Here is a 22,269-nt window from a genome sequence, read left to right on the forward strand (position 1 = left end):
ACAAACATTTTTTTCCTTCGCGAGTGCCCTTCCATGGAACTTATTAACCACTCCGCGAAGTCTGTCTCGCACTGTTTACGCACACCGAAGTTGTTCCTTCTCTTCCTACCCGCTACGTATATAATCTCGACCCATTCTTCCCTCCTTCTCTATACCCCGCCCTCTTATTAATAATCTCCAAAAGACTTGAAGCTCTAGCTGTATTCTGTCAAAATGGTTGAGTTTAGATACAGTCGACCTGCCGGTAACCGAGTCTGGCGTGTAGACAATGTCCCACGCGCCGCGACTGAAGACGACATCCGCGATTTCTTCCAACAGCATATGATCCTCGATCAGGTTCGCGCAGCTCATCCACGAACAGGGGCGAATTCGAGTGTATATGTCATGTTCGGGCATATGCATCCCGTACACATAGCGAGTGACTACATCCGTGGCAATCGTGTGCGCGTGGAAGCTGCTCCTTCTGGCAACTATATAGGTAAGTGTTCGATTTTGACAAGCCCTTCGCAAACTATTTGCTAACCTCTCCACAGTCAACGACAATCACGACGGTTTCGTTCGCCCTGGACTTTCTGGCCCTGACTCGGCCTTACCTGGACGGCCTTACGGTACTCGTGGGCTTACCGACTCGGACTTCCCAGATCTTGGGATCACTCGCGAAGATGAAGCACGTCGACGCGAAGAAGAGGCCGTGCAGCGTCGAGAAGCACGAGAAGCAAGAGTAAAGGAGAGCCAATTATTGCAAGAAGAACACGAAAAGGTCGTGCGGGAGCGTGAAGAGGAAGCTCGAAAGAATAGAGAACTAGAGGCTCAGGCCGAAGCTCAGGCCAAAGCTCAGGCGGAGAAGAAACGTTCAGCTCTTGCTGAGCTCATCCCAGCAGTTCTTCAAAATCTGGGCGACGTTTTGCCCCCGCATCGCGTCCCTTCTCCCGATCTCGATGACCGAGAAGATACGCGGAACCGAGTACTTTTCATGACCGACATCCCGCCCGAGCTCGATAACGATGTGGTCATGGCGTTTCTCCACCCGTTTCGCCCCGAAGGTATTGATCGTGCTGAACTCGGAGGAAATCGCATGTTGTCTGCCATCATCTTAATGCAAACAGCTGAGGGCCGCGACGAGGCTGTTGAGCAGCTCAATGGCACAACACTTGCAGGCCAGAGGGTTGTCCTTCAGGCTTTTAACAATGTTACTCAAGATGTCCTGGACCGTGTCCTAAACCCACCCGTTCCCAACGCCCCCAGCTCGTCGAACCATCCACAGGCCTCGAGCTCCTACTCCCCGTTTGGAGCTTCCCCGACCACGTCGCCTGACCCACCGGCTCCCGATATGTCGGCCCTCACGGCCGTGTTGCGCAACCTAAACTTAGTCCAAGACCCGACACCAGCATCACCGCAACCAGCTCCCCGTGGACGTGGACGTGGACGTGGACGAGGATCTTCTTCCAACCGCCGCTCCTCTGGACGGGGACGGGGTCGTGGCACCACGCAGCCGTCTGGTCAAGTAGAACAGCCACCATGGAATTACAATCAGACAAGCTACGCCCTGACTCGAGCCGAAGCTGACCGCATCAATGCAGAACGGCAGCGTCGTAATGGAAATATCCGTGGAGGTCGTGGAGGCCGCGGTGGTAGACCAGGTGGCCGAGGAAACGGACGTGGTCAGTAGGTTGGAATGCCTCTTGCTTCGAAGATAGTGAATGTTGTTGCAGATTTTGATGCGTTTCGGACCTTTCGGATGCCTAGCGAAATGGTTTCCTTTCTCGACTCCTTCTTCTTATATTCCAAGAGCAGGGCAGTTCGAGCGCATTAAACCCGGTGCTTTGGTATTAGCACGACGCCCAGCCTGTTAGATACCGCGTATATTCTCTTATGTTCCCTAAGTTTATGATTCTCGAATCTGCTACAAGCAGGAACACTGTTGTCGGGGTTGGAAGTACTCTGCGCGATGATCTTCAAATTATCAGAGCTCTGCCTTTATCATTAGTTCTTCACTAGAATGGCCTAAAGTGAACTTCTCTAATACTCTCCTAAGCCGTTTCTTGTTCATTAACCTTGACGAGATGTCGCGGCGTGGTCGTGTAGAGAACAAAGACATGCGACCCACTGCACCCATCTATACAGACTGTATTGTCGAAAACGCTGGATGGTAAGTCATGACATGCGCAAAGGTATCAAAAGCAGTAGAAACGAGTCAAGGGGTCAGTGGATCTGTAGCAAGTTCTCCAAATGGTAATTAAGACCTGGAAGCACGAAGGAAGTTGATGAGATATATCATGAATAGACGATTCGCACGCTAACCACCTAAAGGTGCCGCAACTAAAATGCAGGCAGGTACAAAACCCAATCTACCATCCTTTTCCAAGAAACGACTGCAAACACCCCAAGATCTCTCTACCGCTCCGACACCTCCATCTAACCGAAGTGAGGAGCGTTAAGCACGATAGCGCAAGAAACACCACCAATAGTCCCCGCAATAGGAATAGTCATAATCCACGAAAACACCAGCAGACCCACTCTCTGCCAGTTAACCGCCTTGAGCGTACCATTGCAAAGACCAACACCAACCGTCGCACCGGTAATACACATGGACGTAGAAACAGGAAGCGAGTACTGCGAGAAGATAAGCACTGTAAGCGCGGCACCCATCTCCATGCTGCAACCTCTGCTAGGCGAGTGATAAGTAATCTTGTTACCCATGACCTTCATGATGTTGTAACCGTAAGTGACGAGACCGAGGGAGAGGGTAGCGGAGAGGACAGCGAGTTGCCAGACGGGCACGGATGCTTTGCTCTGCGAAGCTTTTCCTGTGTTCCACGCCCCGTAGATGACGGCCCAGGGGCCGACGGCGTTTCCGATGTCGTTGGCGCCGTGGGCGAAGGAGGCGGTGCAGGCGGTGAGGACTTGGACGAAGGAGTAGGTGTGCTCGACTTCGTTGGAGTACTTCTTTGCGTGGCTGTAGACGCGCTCCATGCGGCGGCCTTCGGGTGTGCCGTGGATACCGGTTTGTGCGGCGTGGATGTCGTAATTTACGCCGTAGAGGGCGCCGACGACGAGCATGGCGGGGATGCGCTTCAGGGTGATGAGCATGTTCTTCTTTTCGTAGATCTCGCCTGTTTGGATCTTGTTCTCGTGGAGGTAGCGCATGGCCCACCCGAGAGGTCCCTTCTTGGCGCGCAGCTTGGAGTGGAAGCGCTCTTGGCCTTGGGCGACGAGTTCCTTGTAGCTGGGTTGTTGGTGCTCGGCGATGTCGGTGGAGACGGCCATCTTCTCGTTGTCGTGGACGGTAATGCCTTCTTCGGAGTCGTTGTTCTGCTCAGGCTTCTTCATCTCTTCGTCCTCCTGGACGACGGCGTAGTCGGGAACAACGGCAGCCTCGGCGCCATCCTGGGCAGGGCGCTTGAAGAGAAGAGGGCCTTGGAATACGTGGTACCAGCGGACGGTATGGTCGCGCTTCACGACCTTGGCGTGTAGGTAAGGGACGAAGAAGAGGAAGGATAGGAAGGCTAGACCGACACCGCAAGACATGGTGACGGTTGCGACATACCACGCGGGCTTCTTGTTGAGACCGAGGTTGGGCGACCCCTTGTAGACAATGGAAAGTGTGCAAATGGTTCCAGCAACGAGGAAGAAGAAGGGTGCAGTCCAGATGGCCCATGGAATGGGGTTCTTGCGGACGTGGACGGTCATCTTGATCAGCATGAAGATGATAGCACCGAAGCAGGCAGAAGCGGCAGGTGCCATTCCGAGACCTGCGAAGATGGCACCAAGACCCTTGCCCTTGTTCCAGCCCCATTGTACGTTGGCAGCACCAGCAACGGCGACACCAACACCAGCGACGGAAGAGATGAGCGAGTAAGACGATGAGACGTGAGCGGAGTGCTTAGTGCACCACTATATTCAGAGTCAGTGTGTGTTTCACATGCAATGAGTACATTGACACTTACCATAACCCACATGGACGCACCAGCGAGAGCACAAGTGAATGCAAGCATCTGAACACCGGCATCGTCCTTGAAAGCATTGGGAGGGATAATGCCATTCTTGATCGTCTCAGCGGTACGAGCACCAACGGTGATGGCACCGACCATCTCGAAGATGGTACCCAGAATCATGGCCTGGCGGTAGGAGACCGAGCGAGAGGACACGGAGGTAGCCCATGCGTTGGCAACATCGTCTGTACAGTGTTAGTCTGAAGCACGATGAAGCGACAATAATTTTCACGTACTGGCACCGTTGTTGTATGCATCGAGCATGGCAAAGAAAGTGCCAATGGCGAAGACATAGTTGTACTGTGTAAGACGCGCCATGATGACTGATCCTCGAGCAGTACAAGTCGCTCAATGACAAAGAAGGCTGTTTGAAGTTGCAGCTGGGATGCCGAAAACAAGGGAGGGGCCTCAGTGAGACATGTATATATATTGAAAGAGACGCTTCAGGTCGCTCTTTGCGGCGGAGAAGGCCCGCATTGGCTTACGGCGTCAATCCCTTCGATAGATTCCAGACTGATGGGTGACATCCGACGCCCTGCATCTCCAGCTACTATGCAGCCACCACTCAGAGGCCGCAACGTGAGAGCATTTGCCAAGAGAACGTGTGCTCGAAATGAAGCTGTGATTGGGTAGGACGTAGCAGGATGGCGGATTTCTTGCCAAGGCCGTTAAGATCTCCCCACTAGCGCAGTCAAGCAACTCTGGTGAATGATGGCGGAGCTTAGCGTTTTCAGCACGCAACCTCTGATTGAAGCTACCAAGCCGATAACTTTGACAGCCATGTCTCTTGGCCGCATCTTGGCAAAGCTCATAGCGTTCGGGCATGGAGTGGTCTCGTGTAGAAACGGCAGCCAATGGCATCATCGCACGCCAAAACGTGGGTAACATCAACGGTCGTCAGACGTCGACATCCTTCTACCAGCTGAACCAGGCCCTCCCACGGCCCTGGGTCTGCCATCTCTCCCACGCATGTTATTTGCTCGTGCGTTAATTCACCTTCCAGAACAGTGTCCGAAAGCTGACGGACAGGCCTAGGAATTTGCAACAGACTCTGCTTGGCGTTTCCAGCATGCAAGCCGAAGATTAACGCGAATACGCTACGCGACTGACATGGTGAGGTCTACCCTCTCCGGAACATCGTCTAGCGGAGGTAGCTCCTGCGCGATTTTCGAGCACATCCTTCGCGAGCGCCGAGGCTGCTGTTCTAACCAACAGCGAGTCTGTATCATAACACATGGTGTCGGACAATGATTCGTATGCCGTTGGATAGCATCAGGAGGGTGTCGCGCTTTGATGTATGGAGATGTGGATGAACCCGTACAAAGCTAGTGACCTGCGAGTAGCTGAGGGTGTCGGCGACGTCCTGTGTCAAAGTCTCAAAGCGAGCTGTAATCTCGTTGTAGGTCAGACGAAAACTTTGATCTTGAAGTGCAAACTGGATAGAGGGGACCTCGCATGGCATCCCTTGGACCAGTGTGCGACTTGCGGGTCAACTCAATTACAGTCCGGCTCGGTGGTATCATGCGTAAGCTGAGAGCCATTTACCAACAGAGGCGGACTCTTGGCCCGCCAGGCGCTATGAGGAAGTACCTCCATGACAGACTCACCATCTGCGTAGATGATCCCGAGGGGCTATGTTTGCCATCAGACTATGCAAGTCCGGTCTCTTGGGATGTGTACATCAGATAACGCAGCGGTATCCAGCGTTGGGCGACTATGTACATCCTATCGCTGCTGGTGGAAGATCCTGTCCATGCCTCGGTGGTGATCAGGACGCCGCGGGTGGTTTCGGAGACGAGATTCATTCCGCTGCAGTCGCCATCATCCACAGCTAACCAATAGATGCAGGCGGAGCGGTGCCTTCGTTCCTTAAGATCGAGGGTTCTCAAAGAGAGTATCAACGCGTCGCTATCTCCAATTACGTTGGAAGCGTGACGCGTCGAAAGTCGAAATCCCTTGTCCCTTCTCTTTCATTCAAATCGCGCTAGTCCAAATGGGCAAGCTCCTCTTCCTTACCAGAGAAGGACCGAAAGACACCGGTTGCCGCAACGACATCCAATTCATGGCGTAAGATAATATCGTTGGAAGACGACAGAGGAGACCAAGTGCAAGAGAACGCGCCAGGAAGTTGCCATAGGTAGTCAACTTAAGCTTGTGGATCGCGCTCCACCCCAGTTCGGTGTGTGCCCATCATTCCACAAAACAAGCCGCCTGTGTGCCGACTTATCCGGCTTCGCCCTGCACCTACGGCATCTGTGTGACGAAACGAGGGAGGATTCAGGTACCCGTTTTGTGGGCATCTGCGATGGGTGGCAAGCTTTTGTTTTAAGCTTTTGGTGGGTTTGAATGTAAAGTGGCGATCTTTGCAGTGGCGAGATGGTGGAAGATGAAAGGGCGATGTACCGTGGATGCACACTCGAAGTATACATTAGACGAAGCTGCCGGCGACGCTTGCTTGGAAAATAGATTACTATTATTACATGTAACATACGAGACCGCCCGTTTTGTCCCTTCCATTAACGCCAGATCATAGCAACCCGAACCACGTTTTCCTAATATCCCACACCCACTTCGCCCGGGAAGCTAGCCCAGAATTCCTGTGTCGCATTGATCATCATAGCCTCTAGCTCTTCATTCGTCAGGGCGAATGATTCGAACGAGTCAAGATTGAAGGTTTCGTCGGCTTCCAACGGGGGCACCGCTGGAGGCGTGGCCCACGAGAAGTTAGACGTGTAGCTGTTGGGTGTGGGCGCTGCAGCAGGCATAGGACTTGTAGCGGGTAAGGGGCTTCTAACGGGTGGGTTGGTAAGGTTGGCGATCATGGGTTTGCGCTGATCGTTGTGCTGTTGTGAAGGGGACCTGCTGGAAGCGATGTCTCGAGCATCAGCTGGCTTTTGTACAGGCGAGGGCTGCAACGCGCCGTAATCGATCATGGCATGTCGCAGGGCTCGTCGTTCTTCGGGTGATGCCGGGCCGTCCTGGCCAAGTATCGAGCGGTAGTATGCCTGCATGCGCCTGATGGTATCATACTGGGGCTGTCAGCGTGTGTTTTCTAGATCTCTTGAGTTACTCACCCAGGTCTCTGCCATGGGCCATTGCGTCTTCATCTCCTTCAGGAAGTTGCAGCCCTGGATGACGCTCTTGCGCGCCTTCTCCCGCCAGCGAGGATCGTCATCACCACTCGGGAAGTTGAAACTGTACAACATTGCGCCGACTGCCGTGTAGATGGTGAAGCCGATCCACGGCACTAGGCCTCTGAGGAAGTACACGCCGAAAGTGCGCATCTCCTCAAGCATGTCCAGGACCATGACGGAGTCTTTGAACAGCTCCTTGCGTGAAGTCTTCTCCCACTTCTTCCACATGTCACGGTGTTCGTCGTAGGAGTTGGGTGTCTCTTCGGGGTTCGCCCCGTTCTGTTGCGGTCCCAGGACGGGCAGGTAGGCGCGATGCAGGAACATGTAGCTCATGAAATGTATGCAGTGCATGTAGCAATACGCTTGGCCTTGCTCAACCGCATTGTGGCTGTGGAGGGTGAAGAGGTCGTACTGCAGGCGCTGCGGGAGCGAGGCCTTCCAGCCTTCGAGTTCGTATATGAGCTGCTGGAACTGCGACGAGGAGGCCCATGGCAGTTCGCTCTTGAGGTCTTCGGAGCACGCCCAGCGCGCGACCTTGCCCCAGATGTTGGCAGCGCGCATACTATATCCGATGATGCCAATCTCTCCTACTGGCAGGGCTACTGGCGGCATGCGCTGTGTGTTGTCTAGCTGCGGTGTGCATACAGGCTCCCCGAAGACAAAGTCCTCGCGCTCGCAGGGCAACTGAATCTTCATATCGGCGTGTGTTAACGATCGCTTGCGCCCCTTGCCGCCACTGAGCAGCGAGTCCATGAGGAAGCAGGTCCAGGCAGTCCGTCGGCGCACTTCAGCCTCGATGAACTCCTCACGCGTCGGCACGCGGTTTCGCGGTATGCCGGTCTCGCGCGTCAGGTCCATGACTTCGACGAGCCGAATCGCCATGCCCAGGTATATCCACGCCCGCCTGCCATTGCCGGCGCCCCAGTCATGGCCCGTCAACATCAACAGGGCTTGGACGCGGCTTATCGAGGGCGTCTCGAGGTCCTGCTGCAGGATCTGGCGGGCGTGGGCGGCATAGGCATTGCTGGCCTCAGTCTGCGACCGGAAGGGCGACGGCGGCTCCTTGACGAATCTACGTCATGTTAGATGTGCGACTGCCTGCACTGTGGGTGCGCGCATACCTGATGGCCAGTGCCAGGATCGCCCAGGCCATCCATGGCTCGAGGGTGCGGTCGCGGATCCGGCGCAGCAGCGTCGGGGTGTGGTGGAAGCTCCACTTGTAGCTGCATCTGAGGTAGCTGTTCTTGACCTCGTCCGTCAGCAGCTCAAAGGGATCGAGGCCGTCGAGCAGCGCGGATGCCGCATTCGGCGACGCGTGCTGTGCCGCCTGGGTGCCGGTCGGCAGATGTGCGTCATGGCGGCCCTGACGGGGCGCTACAACCGTCGTACTCGAGTTGGCTGGTGTCGGCGTGTCTCCAGCGTCTCCTGCATCTTCAGAGGGCCGTGGTCGCTTGGGCTTGCGGTGTATCGCGCTGGTTCCTGGCGCTATCGTCTGTCAACACGCGCACTATAGGGGACGGCAGGAGCTTCGACGCACCTGGGAACTCGCACCGATCGGCGCGCCCGCACTGCTTGCACCTGTCGCACGGCGGCCGGTCTTCGTGGATGCACTTCTGTTTGGCGGACCTGCAGGACACACACGCCACGGGATTGCGCATGGTCGCGATGCCTTCCAATGTTGGAGAGGCCAAACATCGACGGGTGAGGGACGACCCTGCCTCGGTCGCTCTTCCCCGTCGCGATCTGCTCTCCGCATCCCGTGCCTGCCCAACATTTGCGCTAGGGCGGCCAACGCCGAGCCAGCAGATACCTGAACCTTATTCGTATTTCTTTTCGTTTTTATCACGAATGATCTATTTCACAATGTCTATTTTCTCGTCGCTACTTCTGTGCACCTTGGCTTCAAGTATGTCTTGCCTTGGTGAAGCAAACATTCGGCATGAAATATCCCCAGGAAGGAACGATCCTCGGCATCCACCCAGGGAAGTAGTCGCGACAACATCGTCACAGCCACCACCTGGGCATGCGATACAGTGCTCATAGATCTGGCCTGTTGCCTATGAGGAAACCTGAGCAAGCTGTGTCCTTTGCGGTTTGCTATCAAGACAGTCGTCCTATCTTGTTTCCCTCCAGCGTCCCCCATTCCAAAGTCAATTCCTCTACTCCCATTATATCGAGCACATTTTATAACTCAGGTCATCTTCGCAGCTTCTGTCCCTATGTCTCAGCACTGTAGACTGGACTTTAGCCCCATCGTCACTAGATTCTCATTCTTCACCTATGATGACTCCGGCTGAAGAGCTACTGTATACGCAGAGCAGGAAAATATGAACCACCGTGACGCCTCTCATTCACCAGTCAGTCTCGGTCGCCCTTGTGCTGGTCTTTCAGCCACGTCTTTGTCCAACACGCATTCACTTTGCACGGACCCTACCACCACGTGTAGCTATCGTTCTTCCCCTTCACTACCACAATCTATTCGTAATACTCACTCGATTCCTGATTCGGGCTTAGTGGCGTGTACAATAGCACGTACTCAACCCCTGCTTACCTACACGAATTTGATCCGACATCTACTTGATATTTTCGCTTTCCAAGTCCTGCTTTCGTTTTGACAACACGCCTCCCAGCCACAACACAACGCCAGTAAATTTGTCGAGATATTGCTAACCCCCAAACGCAATGGCTCACTCCTCGGCCGCCAACAGCCCAGGCTACCAAACATACGCAGTTCCTCTGGCTGGTGGAAAGAGGAAGCGAGCTACTGCGAACAACCAGTCAGAATCGGTGAGCCACTTATCTTCAGATCTCTTCCTTCTGAACTAACGCAGACGTCTAGGCTGAACCCAATGCGACTCCCATCGCAGCGCGTTCGAAGAGGAGTCGCCCCAACGAAAAGGAGTACAACGCCAAGTATATGGCTGAGATGTGCTTCAGCGCGTACAAGGCGCGCTTACACATCGCCGGCTATTCGCAGTATACTGCCGACGTTGCGAACGACTGGCGAGAGGATCTTGTCGAGTTGTTCAGCCACGCCGCGTTGAAAGGAACCATCAAGCAGAATGCAGCGGCTCGTCATGTCATCCCTCGTCTGACAACTCTCATCCCTCATAAGAATCAAAAGAAGGGCGCGCTTGTGAAGGACTTTGCGAAGCACTACGAGACTGTGCGAAATGACATGATGGTCATCGACAGAGTCATGGGAAATGGCTTCAAGGTCAATGAACAATCCATCGTCGAAGTACGCGAGTGTCTCAACGGCCTACACTATATTCTCGCCAAGGGAGAGCAATGGCGTAACGTCATGCCTTACACACCGCTGCCAATGTATCGGCTTGGGGCCCTCCGCGACCTGATAAAGTACTCACGACCGCACCACCACCTCGGCGATCTGGTCACCAACATTGAAGAAATGGAAGGTTGGCTCAGCCCCCCACCTGCGAGTTTTAGCTTCCCACCCGGGTCGATCGACGAGACGATGGAGACGTTGCAGAAAGCAACCGAAGACAAGATTGCGAGGACCAGCATCGGCCCCGACGCACAGCAAATGGCAGAATACCGAGCGCAAAAGGCTGAAGCCCTGCGTCTGCAGAAAGAGGAACAGGCCCGCCAACAAGAGAAGGAACGACTTGACGAAGTCCAGCGAGTTCAAGCAGAGCGAGATCAACTGAAGCAACGAATCAAGTCACTCGAGATGACCGCCGCAAAAGAACGCGCTCAAGAGAGTGTGAAGAAGGTCGCAGAAGCTGCAGCAACGGCTCAACGCGATAAATCGTACCAGGATCAGATTGCGCAACAAACAACTGAGATCAACAAGCTCAAAAACGACCTAAGCAACCTGTCTGCTAAGCAGGCAGCCCAAATTAAGCCCGATGCCACTACGACATCGTCACTTCCAGTTACTGCAGGACAGACTGGCACTTCAATGAACTCTTCTTTCAGTAGCAATCAGACTGCCAACAGTAGCTTCTACCAGCCAAAGAGCTCTCTAGGCACTTCCTTCGGAAGCTCTATTAATGGTGGCTCGTATGGGCAGCTCGGTTCATTCGGCCAAGTTTCACATCATCCTACGCCGAAAGACGACGACGTCCAAATGACGGACGCTCGACGGGTTGATAGCTCGCAGCAACACCCTAGCTTTGGTCCGTTCGATCCTTCCACGATAATTACACGCGGTGTGGGCCAGTCAAACCCCTTCAATGCTCGAATCACCAATGGCGCTCCCTCAGGTCCCTTCGGAATATCAGCCGACGACGGCAACTTTAAGGCGGCTTGCCCAGCATACAAGAACGGAACCTGCACATTAGGCAGGAGTTGCAAGCTACCCCACACCGCATGCAAGTTCTGGTTGAGCGGTAGTTGCAGATTCGGTGGGAGATGTAAACACAGCCACGATCCTTTCTTCCTCACAGAAGCCGCATTAAAAGGCCAGTCAAAACAGTTCCCACGGGCTGACCAAATGGTCATCGATCCTGTCCCTGCACCGAGATCAAGTAATTTCTCCCAAACGAACCCTCTCTCTAGTCACCTGCCGGGTGGTTCAAATCCTTTCGGTGGGCAGATGAAGGGGGATGGGCGATCTACCTTGCAACCTAAGCAGGAAGACCAGACTTTTGGCTTTCACACGAGCAACAGCAAGAATCCATTCGCCCAAGCTCCATCACCAGCGCCAGCAGTGCGCAAACCGACACTTGCTGAACGAGTAACAAGGGGTGAACAACCCACCTCTTTTGATAACCAAACGTCATTTGGTTACCATACCCCACCAACTGGCCCTCGAGGAAACCGTTCACTCGCCGACAGGATAACAAAGAACGATCAACCCATGCCACATCAACCTCAACATCAACATCAGCCTCCTACCATTCGCATCGAACAATCGCTAGAGGATATCATCAATGCATCTGGAGCGCGCAGGAACGAAAAACAGGCAAAGCCTCTTCAGTCAGAGACTCTCTGTAGGTGGCAAATCACCTCGCCAAATGGGTGCACGAATCCCTCTTGTGGCTATAAACACGATCCGCCGAAGACGGTGAGTACGAGGGCTGCGAAGGGAGGAGGTGTGCGGGGCTTGAGGAATCCGTTCAGTCAGATTGGGGATATACTGAGGGGTAATCGGTAGGCGGGAGGCTACGTTGGAGATTTTGACGTTTGGAAGTCATCATTAAGTATAGGTGATGGGTCGACAATGAATTTATCTTGACGTGTCTGGGTCTCTTCGACTACTGCGTATTCTTTCTACCGGGTCGTCATCTGTTCTACTCTAGGCTTTTAATCGCATGTACGTTCTTCCCCCGTCTATGCCGACCGCACCAGCGCTCCAAGATACGACTCCGTTCACCAATGGTGTTTCGACCTCAATCTGAAACACGCCTCATAGCTTCTATACTAGGATTTTTGCCTCTCGCACAGCCTCCGCTACGTCTAGTGCGGTCTCCGACACTGTTCTGGAGCCGCTGGACAAAGCGCGACCAGATACGAGTTTTCGAGCTTTATCACGGACAAAGCCGGGACTCACCCCATGACCTTTGTAGCCACCGACTCTTTGTTGTAGAACTTCTAGCTATGAACCAGCATCGAGGCACATCTTATGATCGTGACATTGTGTCACAGTCTTGGAAACTGCGCCTGCATCCCAGCATCTTCCATCTACCAAGAGCCCAACACAAGATAAACGATATGGGAATGGCAAACATGTCAAACACATCAAATCCCAGCAATGCAGGATGCCAGATAGACATCATAAACCACATCCAAGCCATCCAACAAAACTGGTTCATCCACCCCGCGACCTCAGAAGAACCCATCCTTCCACCCTCACTCCTGGCCGGCGTCCCAATCAACTGCCTCCCAGCCCCAATCATCCAAGCCATCCACGAACTCTCCACACTAACAATCGGCCAACGAGACCGAGCGCACAACCTCCTAAACACCTACTTCCAAGCACGCATCCGCGAAGGCTCATACAGCGGGAAAACGCAAAAGATCTTCGCCATCTTGGAAATCAGCGATGTGAAGAAGGCATGCGAGAGTTTACGAAGAATGAGCCGAGGACGCGAAATGCAAGGCCCCGTCCCGATCAAAGAAGATGAAACGAGAAAGAGGAAGTACTCGATCAGACAGGAGATGAATGCCGTTACTGAGGAAGAAGAAGACGAAGACGCACAAAGGCTAGCGAAACGGTTGAAAGAGGAACTTTGCGTCATCTCCGAAGACGACACCACCACCAGCAACAACGAGCCTAGCACACCAATCCACATAAACTTCGACGATATACCCACGCCCCCGGATTCACAAGCAACAATAACAGCAACACTTCCTTCTACAACTACCACCCCCCAGACGCAGCGACGCTCCCGACCCCCTCCGATTGTCATTGCAGAGATACCCACGCCTACAGCTACATCCCCTGGCATCGTCCCACCGTTCTCGTCTTTCACGCCCCTGTTTAATAGCCTAGCTCGAGAATTTGGAGGAGATCCGGATACGCCGTGTCCGGTGCGACAGAACACTTACGAGCCCCCACAATCAGATCTCCTTAATGGCTATGACAACGGCAACGGCAACGACAAACTCACCAGCAACGATAATCCCAACGGCACTCTCTTCGAGTCATACATGCGCGATACATATCCAGCGCCGAGGATAGATCCTCGGGTCCAGGCAGCGCAGAGAGCGACGCATGAGTTTAATGTAAGGAGGATGGAGGTGATTGAGGCGCAGAGAGTGTTTGAGGAGGCGAAGAGGAGGTTTGGAGAGGCGAAACGGAGGATGGAAAGCGTGAGGGGAGGGGCGGTGTGGCGGTGATGGAGGGAGTGAGGTTACGGATAGGAAGGTAGGAGGTTGATGCTTGGAAGGAGGTGGGTGGTTATGATTTTTGGAGTGGATATATACTAGGTACGCTGCATCTAGCATCAATTAATTGAAGTCTTGAACAGAGTGTTTGGCGCCTACTTGTACCAGTCAAATTGTACAGCCCAAAGTCTGAATGAAAAGATTTTCTCAATTCCACTATTATCACAAGCAGGATATCTGCCCTGCCCTGCCCGCATGCCCATCACACCTCACCACTTCTCCTCCTAATATCCCCCAACTCAACATCATCCTCATCCATCTCAACCGCACACCCGTCATCCTCCCCGTTCGGCTTATTCACCTCATCATCACTGCTATCCACATTGACCGGTGTGGCAACCCCCGAATCCACGAACCCTGGCGTCGTACACGCACTTCCCCCCGTCTTCTTCGCCTTGAGCCCATACACCGTATTAAGTTCCTTCCGCATCTTGTACTCCTTCTCACCCCACGTGAGACAAAACCCGATTCCCGCTAGAACCGCGAAAACGATCCACACGCACTTCAGACTCTGGGTAAACGCATTGATTATCTCGGCTTTGATGGTGGGTGACGTGGCTTGTGTGGTGATGAAAGATGCAGTAGCGCGTTGATACGCCTGACCATTTTCCAGCTTAGCGCGAGCAGTTGCGGAAGAGATGGTAGGAAGGAGAGATGCGAAGCGAACGTTGAAGATGGCACCGGGGATGGCGACACCAAAGAGAGAGCCCGTGCCGCGGAGGAAGGCCCAGGATCCTGCGCTTGCGCCGGTTGTGGATTCGGGGAGTTTGACTTGTACCGCGGGGAGCATGGTGCTGATGACTATCCCGAGACCGGCTGCGGTGATGAGCTGGAGGGAGAGCCAGACGCCAATTGAGGACTTAGCGTTGAGCAGTGTGCAGAGACCTAGGCCGAGGGTCGTCAAAGCGAAGCCGATGATATGCATGGGTTTGTATTTGCCCCAGTAGCTGAGTAAGGGGCCGCCAACTGCGGCGAGGACAACGATAACGAGGGTCGTGGGCATGACTTCTAGACCTGATTGTGTGGGCGAGGAGCCCTTGACTGCTTGAAAGAAAGGCGGGAGATAGAATTGGAAACCGTAAGTTATGAAGCCGTGCATGGTTGTCAATGCGAAAGCGATGTTTGTCGTGCGGTTCGAGAAGATGTGCGGTGGCATGATGGGGTATTTGCAGTAGGAGCAGCGTTCCCAGAAACCGAAGCCGATGAGACCAAGGATACCGAAGACCATGGGTATGACAACGGAGAAGTGAGACCAGGGCTTTGGTGCGCCGCCTGTGCTGAGGGAGACGAGAAGCATCAGAACGGAACCCGTGAGCATGCCGCTTCCTACGTAATCCACTTTCTTCAACTCTTGTCGAAGGGTTGTTTCTGGGGTAGTGTTACTTCCACCGACATTTAGCCAGCGCCAGATAACGACCAGGGAGATGGCACAGACGGGTATGTTGATGAGGAAACACCATCGCCACCCGTGTTCAGCGAAGACTCCTCCGAGAAGTGGACCGAGTGTGGTGCCAGCGGCGAAAGCAACGTGCTTGATCGCCAAGTACGGACCTCTCTTTCTCAATGGCACGATATCGCAGAGAATCATCTCGGCAAACAGATCAATGCCACCGGTTCCTAGACCTTGGACAATGCGTCCAGCAATAAGCACTGCGCCGCTCTGAGCGCCACCGCAAATTGCTGAGCCCACTGCGAAGACGGCAACAGCAGTCATCATAGGCGTTTTCCTTCCCCACATATCTCCAAACTGAGAGTACAGGGGCTGGAAGATGGTGCTCGCGAGAAGGAACGCGGTCGCAACCCAGGAGAATTTGGTGCCGAGATCCAAGGCCTCGGAGATGGTAGGGAGGGCGGTGTTAGTTACACTTCCCTCGAGAGCGGAGAGAAGTAATGGGATGCATATGGCAACGAATGATCGCCAAAAGCCCTCCGATCGCTTCCATTTGGCGGAGGGTGTCTGGGAGGGGAGCGAAGGAGGAAGCGTAGGGCGACTGAGGCGGCGAGAGAGGGTATTGTTGAAGACTTGGGGCTGAGTAAGTGGCATACTTCCCAAGTCCTGTTCCTCAATGACGAAGTCGACTTTGCGCTCCGTTGCAGGTGGTGTCGTACCCATTGTAGAGTCGGATGAAGACATCTTCGAAGAAGAGTGAACGTTCCTCCGGTGCTCCTGGAAAGGACTGATGAGTGAGAATAGCGATATGTTAAAGGAGACCCTGTTTAGTAAAAATTTCTCTCAACAAAGAAAAATAACTCTTCCACTTTGCGATCGTGGTAGCGAGTCCACGTAGCTTCCAGATATTCACACAGCTCAGCTCACACCGTGGCGCTGACCATGTTATATACCTCTCTTGTCCGTCAACAGGCTCAACATATCCATATTACCCACTAGATAAACGAAGCATCTGTGATAGTATGTTGCATTACGAATGTGTTGTCGTGTTCGCGCATGGTGAGGATGCGGTACCGCGGTAGGAGAACCCTCTTTACATCTCGCCCAAACGGCGAGGGCGAATGAGCTCGTATGCGAGGCGGCGACCCTGACATATTTTGCTGCAGGAACGCGCAACTTAGCGGCACCTTCTTGTTGACAAAAATCTGTTGTTGTCAACTTCGACCGTTACGGATGCGTAGCCAGAGAAGGCGGGCTCATGCCGCGTGTGATCCAGTGGTAACTCATCGGTGATCTCCAGCCACACCCATGATTTGGCCCAACCGCTTCGAAGAGTGTTTCCTACGGGTCTTGCATATCTGAAGGCTGGAGGCGTCGATCATGCACCTTAGAAGATAGAGCTGCGTCCTGGGGTGCCTCGGCGCATAGTCCGCGAGAAATACTGACTGTCTCTGCAGTCCCAGACTCTTCGAACGCCTCAATTCGGTATGGCGTTCTGTTCTCTTGGGAGACGCTCGTGTTCAGCTGACGTATACAGTACACTACCCAGCCTTGAACGCCACAGCGATGCATTTGCGACGCATGGTATCAGCTATGCAGGTGCCAACTCACCTCCAGCACGGATCCACAAGCTCAAAACCTGGCAACTGCATTCTCTTCAGATTCGGACAGCTTCTCAACAGCAAACTCGCAATCCTTGTCGAATCACTCCCATCCCTAACCTAAAACATAAATATACTCAGTCAGCAACCATCACACACAGAGTCCATACAAAACCAACACTCACCTCCTCAACCCAAACCCCCCAATCACTCCTCCTAACAAAACTCTCCACATTCCCCCTGATAATCCCATCCAAATCCAGCCCCTCACACTTCGGCCACGGATCCAAATTCCCGCCATACGCATGAACCACAGAAAAAGAACGGACCAGCTGGCGATGTGCCGGAGACGTCCAGAAGAGGAGAGCGAGCGGACGCAAATACTTAAAGTCGGCGCCGTAGAGCGTGATGTGCGTGTAGAGGTGGGCTGTTGCGAGGCGATTTAGGTGGCGGGAGACGAGGGTGAGGGTGTGAAGGGTGGTTCTGGAGGGGAGGTGGGAGAGGATTAGGTCGAGGAGTTCGTCGGGGAGGGATTCGAGGAGTGAGAGCTGCGTGTTAGAGGGAGATTGATCTTGGGTGTGCATTGTGGTGTTGGTGCTCATTTGGTGGTGATGACGACTTCGAGAATGACGATGATGATATCAGGTATGCGAAATGAAGTTGGCGATGTGGAATATGAGCATGAGTTTCAGGATAATAGCTAGGGACGTAGACAGGTAGAACCAAAAACATGCAGATTAAGAGCGCACGCGATATACATGACGATGAGCACTGGCGTGGAGCTATGTATATATCCCATGTCATTCGGCATAAGCCAAGACCAGGGTCCATTCAGGTACAATGCGCACGGCAGTTGCGATGTCGCGATCGTCTTCGGATATATCAGTCCTCTTTACCCCGCCCCCACCATTACTACGTACTTCGGCAATTACACAGGTCAAGGCATGGTAAGAGACTGAACATTGATGGAAGTCTTAGTGTTGTTCGTGAGATCTATTTAGTTCATACCGTGTCTCATACTACAGTCTTCTTTGCGCATCTAAACTGTTATCGGCTATAACATCTACTTGAACTCCTTCATAAACTCCTCGTGGAACTTGACAATACGCCCTGTCCAGTCGGTCCCAGGAGCAAGGAAGGTCGTCCTGAAATGCAGTGTGCCTTCCTTCTGTCCGAAGCCTGTACCAGCAACAACACAGACACCTGTGGCGTCGAGCATGCGGAAGCAGTAGAACTCGTCGGGCGCGCGACCTTCCTTCTTGGCTTGTTGGACGGCCTTTTCTGGGAGGTGGATGGTGGGGAAGAGGTACATGGAGCCCTGATGTCAATGTTAGCTATATGATGTGTAGTTGGCGTGGAATATGTACCTGTGGCTCGTTGCACTCGACACCCTCCATCTGCTTGAACGCCTCATACAAAGCATACGCGCGCTTCTTCAATCCGTGGAAGATGCCGTCGTACTCCTCCTTGTAGAGCTCGTAGCTTGGCTCGCCCTCCTTTGGTGGGTTGACCATCATCTCCACGATACACTGGCCCAGGACTGGCGGGCACAGTTGGATAGAGATGAACTTGTAGACCTCCTGCGCGACCTCCGGGTCAAAGCCGATAAGCTCAAAGTAGCCACCTCGGTGACCACACTCGCCGACCATGCCCTTGGAAATTGAGTGCAGAGAAGCCAGCTCGAGGTGGTCGTACTGGCCGGGTGACTCCTTTTGCAGGTCGCGTAGAGCCTTCTTGAAGGAGATGAACTCGCCAATGAAGACGTTGGTCTGGTAGACCTCGTCGGCGATGACGACGAGACCCTTCTCGGCGGCGAACTTGAGCACAGCCTTGATGTCTTCGGCGGGCAGCGACGCGCCAGTGGGGTTACCCGGGTTGATGACGCAGATAGCCTTGACATCGGTGCCCTCTTTCACAGCCCTCTCGTATGCAGTCGCAATTGAGTCGAGTGATGTGCCCCATGCTTGGTCTTCGTTGAGGTAGTATGGCACGCAGCGGGCGTCGAGGACGGAAAGGGTCGCGGTGTAGAGAGGGTACTGGGGGATGGGGACCATGATACCAGTCTCGGGCTTCGCGCAGATGGTGTGGAGGAGGGTGTTCACGCCTGATGAGGCGCCGTTGCTGAGGTAAATGTCCTCGAACTTTGCTGGGTAGCCATCGCGACCTGTCTCTGTCAGTTCAATTCCCGTATTAATATAGTGAGATACGCACGCTCAATGTACTCTGCAACGCTCTGCCTGATGCCTGGCGCACCCTGACTCTGACTGTATGCGCCTACGCTCTTGACCTCCTTCAGCAGCTTCCTTGCGCGGTCAAGCACATCCGACTTGTATCCCAGGCTCTTGAGCAGGACATCTTCGTGCTCCAACAGGCCGGGGTTCTCGAGTATACTCGCGACCTGCCTGAAGAATGTGATTGGCTTTTGGTCTAGTTGCTGGGGGTTTCCGATGTTGGCCGCGATGACAGTGTCAAAGGGAAGGTCCTTGCCCTCGCCCTTTGCCAGCTTGGCGCGGTACTCTTCCGACTTGACGGCTAGTTCACCACGGACGGCATACTTGGCTGCCTTGACGTGCGGGTTGATGTTGCCAATCTGCAACACCTTCTGCGGTGCCTTGGACATGATGCTTCGACTATGGGGAAGGTGCGACGGGGGGTTGTAAAGTTGGGTCGTTACGCGTCCGGCGAGGAAGGGAGATAGGGTTTGAGGGGTGGAGGAGGTGAAGGGTCTATACAGGACTAAGGTGGTGAGCACACGTCCAGACTATAACTTAGCTCAGGCGAAAAGTGTATCTCCCAGCGCTACTCAATCCCGCGACGTACTCGAAACACGTAGATGATGTGCGTCAATGGCTGGTCTATATTTTTTATGCTGCGTCGCGTGGTGCCCCACTACTTGTAGGGTAGAGCCACTACGATGCTGCCCCTCGGTGGCTCGGCGCGTTGCGGATATGCCAATCTCTTACACTCTACTCGTCGCATGCACAAAAGAGCAGTGGGATCAAATACCTCTAGAGCCCACGCTGCCACCAAGGCGTCGACTGGCCATGGCTGGAGGGCGTAGTGAACAGGCGCATTTCAGAGCCGATGACGGCGACATGTCGATGGACCCTGATTGATGCTTATCGGCGGCTGCTCGAGGCGATGACCCCACCCACGCGGGTCTCAACCAAGAGCTTGGGTTGGAGCTTGTTACGAACGATGTGATGTAAACGTGGGTGTAGAAATGATTCTGAAAACACGGGACGCCGCGTGGGTATGTTGTACGATGGAAGGGAGCATTGCTTTTGTGTTATCTCACCGCACCTTCATAATACGCTCGTTGAGCCGCACCTGCATCACGGAGATATCGGAACTAAACCCACGACGCGAATATGGCAATGCCACCCGGGGAGCCATAACAGGAAAGCGCAGACGGTCATGGTATGCTTTTGCTTCCATTCAGCGGTCTTTGCGCTGGTGTGTCTAAGTCTACAATGCCTCAAGATCATTACACGTCCACCTCGTCGTGGCAGTCTAGCCGCGTTCACTACCCCTCAGCCTGACGGCTTGACCGTACTTCTGCAGCTTGGTAATGAGCTGGTCACCCTGCTTGACTACGTCTGCGTACTGCTTGTTCTTGTCGTCGGGTCGGTTGGTCTCAATGATGCCCTTGACGCGGTCGATGGTGCAGGGTATGCGGTCGGCGGCGATGAAACGAGCGAGGTCCCTGTGTGTTGTTAGTCAAAGATGCTGGAATGAGAAGGATCAGATATCACTCACTTGTCGAGGAAGTCAACGGTGACGCCAAAGTCCTTGGCCATGCTCTCTAGGCCGACGACCCTGTACGACTGGAGGAGTTGCTGGTATCCCCGTAGACGCATCTCCCTCACGTACCAGCCGCGGTGCTCGTACATGTAGCGGTCCTGGCTGAGGAAGTTGGTCTCGACCTCACCAAGAGCGCCGAAGAACGTCTTGTAGTCACCCTCGTACAGGCTCTTGACAAGCTTTGACAGTGGTGTGAAGTCAACAGGCACTTCCTTCTCCTGCTGTCCGCCGAGGGTGGTGAGGTTGACAAGAGTGGGTACTGGTGTCGCTGTCGAGCCTGACGCATCTGCCATCTCCTCGTCTCCAGCTGTTGGTCCTGCCGATGCCTGGCCAGTGATTGCCGATAGCTTCTCTTCTGAAGTTCCGACAATAGCCTTGATTTCAGGCGCATCCACAACCTTGGACTTGAAGTCAACACGCTTGAGTGACACGGAACCGGCGAGAATGGCGTAGACAACGAGATTTGAGTAGCTGCATAACTCGTAGCTGGTGAATGTGGACAAGCTGTCGAGCAGGAGCGGGGCGGCCTGCGAGTGTGATCGGACGGTGAGGTAGTGTAGACCAGTGTAGGCCTTCAAACGGTTGCGGCGATCCCAGTCACCACCGCTCTCTACCAATGCGCTTGCCCGGTCAATCGACTTCTTGGCCAATATCCTGTCGCCGAAGAAGAGCGCAACGCGTATTATGGCGAGGACGAGGTCGATCTTGGTGCCTAGGATGCCCGTCTTCTCGAAGATGGCCTCGTAGCTGGCAATGGCTTTGTCCTGGTCTTGTTAGTCCTATCATATAACAACATATACTGCTCTGCATACCTTGTCGCCTATGCGGTTGTAGAGCTCTGCGCGCTTGCCCCTCGCAGCCTGTACTTCGGTCTCGCCTGCCTTCTCTTCGGCCTCTTCCTCCTCCTTCTGTATCGCCTCGAGCTCCTTCTCGCTCTCCGCCTTGAGGCTCTCATAGAGTTTCTCGTCCCACGACAGCGGAACTTCTAATGAGGGCGTGCGTGTGGCAAGCATCGTCGCTAAGCTGGTAGACGGTCTCCGGTTCTTGTTTGGCTGGTCTGCGCTGCCCTCGCCCTGTGCATTCAGGACGCCGTCTACCGGGTGGGCGAGGTACCGGTAGAGCGGCGCCATCTTGTTCTCGGTGATGGCATCTTGGACCGACTTGAGGGCGGATTGCTTGGCTTGTTTGGAGGCGGAGGGATTGGTGAGCTGGAAGATGTTCTGCGACAGCTGGAGGTCGGGGTACTTGGCGAATTGCGGGTCACCCATCTTGGAGTTTGCTTTGCGGTGTGAGGGGATGGGCGGTGGTGGGTGGTGGTAAAGGTGGACGGGGCGTGACCGTGTGCGATGTTGCTATGATGAATGATGCCCGCCGCTCGACTTCCGCCGACGTAGTAAAGCTCGCGCACGGACAGCCTTTGAGACCAGCGGAAACTAGAACTGCAGAAGCTACCTCACTCGCTCCTCCTATCTTCTCAGTCTCTCTTTCTGTTT

The 22,269-nt window shown here is 54.1% G+C and overlaps 8 protein-coding genes across 8 annotated transcripts; 3 read left to right on the forward strand and 5 right to left on the reverse strand.

The window, feature by feature from the left end:
* Positions 1–213: 213 nt before the first annotated feature.
* Positions 214–1,669, forward strand: J4E92_000390 (uncharacterized protein; the record flags this gene model as incomplete). The annotated part of the gene is made up of 2 exons (XM_051491807.1): positions 214–478; positions 534–1,669. The coding sequence occupies 2 exons, from the start codon at positions 214–216 to the stop codon at positions 1,667–1,669; spliced, it is 1,401 nt and encodes a 466-aa protein (XP_051357319.1).
* A 746-nt stretch (positions 1,670–2,415) lies between these two features.
* On the reverse strand, positions 2,416–4,310 carry J4E92_000391 (uncharacterized protein; the record flags this gene model as incomplete). Its single annotated transcript, XM_051491808.1, has 3 exons — positions 2,416–3,894; positions 3,948–4,177; positions 4,229–4,310. 3 exons carry the CDS (start codon positions 4,308–4,310, stop codon positions 2,416–2,418), a joined length of 1,791 nt encoding a protein of 596 aa, XP_051357320.1.
* A 2,234-nt stretch (positions 4,311–6,544) lies between these two features.
* J4E92_000392 (uncharacterized protein) lies at positions 6,545–8,784 on the reverse strand (the record flags this gene model as incomplete). The annotated part of the gene is made up of 4 exons (XM_051491809.1): positions 6,545–7,021; positions 7,067–8,198; positions 8,248–8,611; positions 8,664–8,784. The coding sequence occupies 4 exons, from the start codon at positions 8,782–8,784 to the stop codon at positions 6,545–6,547; spliced, it is 2,094 nt and encodes a 697-aa protein (XP_051357321.1).
* Positions 8,785–9,808: 1,024 nt separating this feature from the next.
* J4E92_000393 (uncharacterized protein) lies at positions 9,809–12,248 on the forward strand (the record flags this gene model as incomplete). Its single annotated transcript, XM_051491810.1, has 2 exons — positions 9,809–9,913; positions 9,966–12,248. 2 exons carry the CDS (start codon positions 9,809–9,811, stop codon positions 12,246–12,248), a joined length of 2,388 nt encoding a protein of 795 aa, XP_051357322.1.
* Positions 12,249–12,691: 443 nt separating this feature from the next.
* On the forward strand, positions 12,692–13,933 carry J4E92_000394 (uncharacterized protein; the record flags this gene model as incomplete). The annotated part of the gene is made up of 1 exon (XM_051491811.1): positions 12,692–13,933. One exon carries the CDS (start codon positions 12,692–12,694, stop codon positions 13,931–13,933), a length of 1,242 nt encoding a protein of 413 aa, XP_051357323.1.
* A 250-nt stretch (positions 13,934–14,183) lies between these two features.
* Positions 14,184–16,094, reverse strand: J4E92_000395 (uncharacterized protein; the record flags this gene model as incomplete). The annotated part of the gene is made up of 1 exon (XM_051491812.1): positions 14,184–16,094. One exon carries the CDS (start codon positions 16,092–16,094, stop codon positions 14,184–14,186), a length of 1,911 nt encoding a protein of 636 aa, XP_051357324.1.
* Positions 16,095–18,035: 1,941 nt separating this feature from the next.
* On the reverse strand, positions 18,036–19,592 carry J4E92_000396 (uncharacterized protein; the record flags this gene model as incomplete). The annotated part of the gene is made up of 3 exons (XM_051491813.1): positions 18,036–18,290; positions 18,340–19,136; positions 19,184–19,592. 3 exons carry the CDS (start codon positions 19,590–19,592, stop codon positions 18,036–18,038), a joined length of 1,461 nt encoding a protein of 486 aa, XP_051357325.1.
* Positions 19,593–20,485: 893 nt separating this feature from the next.
* On the reverse strand, positions 20,486–22,044 carry J4E92_000397 (uncharacterized protein; the record flags this gene model as incomplete). The annotated part of the gene is made up of 3 exons (XM_051491814.1): positions 20,486–20,678; positions 20,732–21,540; positions 21,589–22,044. 3 exons carry the CDS (start codon positions 22,042–22,044, stop codon positions 20,486–20,488), a joined length of 1,458 nt encoding a protein of 485 aa, XP_051357326.1.
* Positions 22,045–22,269: the final 225 nt, after the last annotated feature.

The sequence above is a fragment of the Alternaria infectoria genome (genome assembly GCF_024043175.1).
Source record: "Alternaria infectoria strain BMP 0036 chromosome Unknown scaffold_1, whole genome shotgun sequence".
NCBI classification, from domain to species: domain Eukaryota; kingdom Fungi; phylum Ascomycota; class Dothideomycetes; order Pleosporales; family Pleosporaceae; genus Alternaria; species Alternaria infectoria.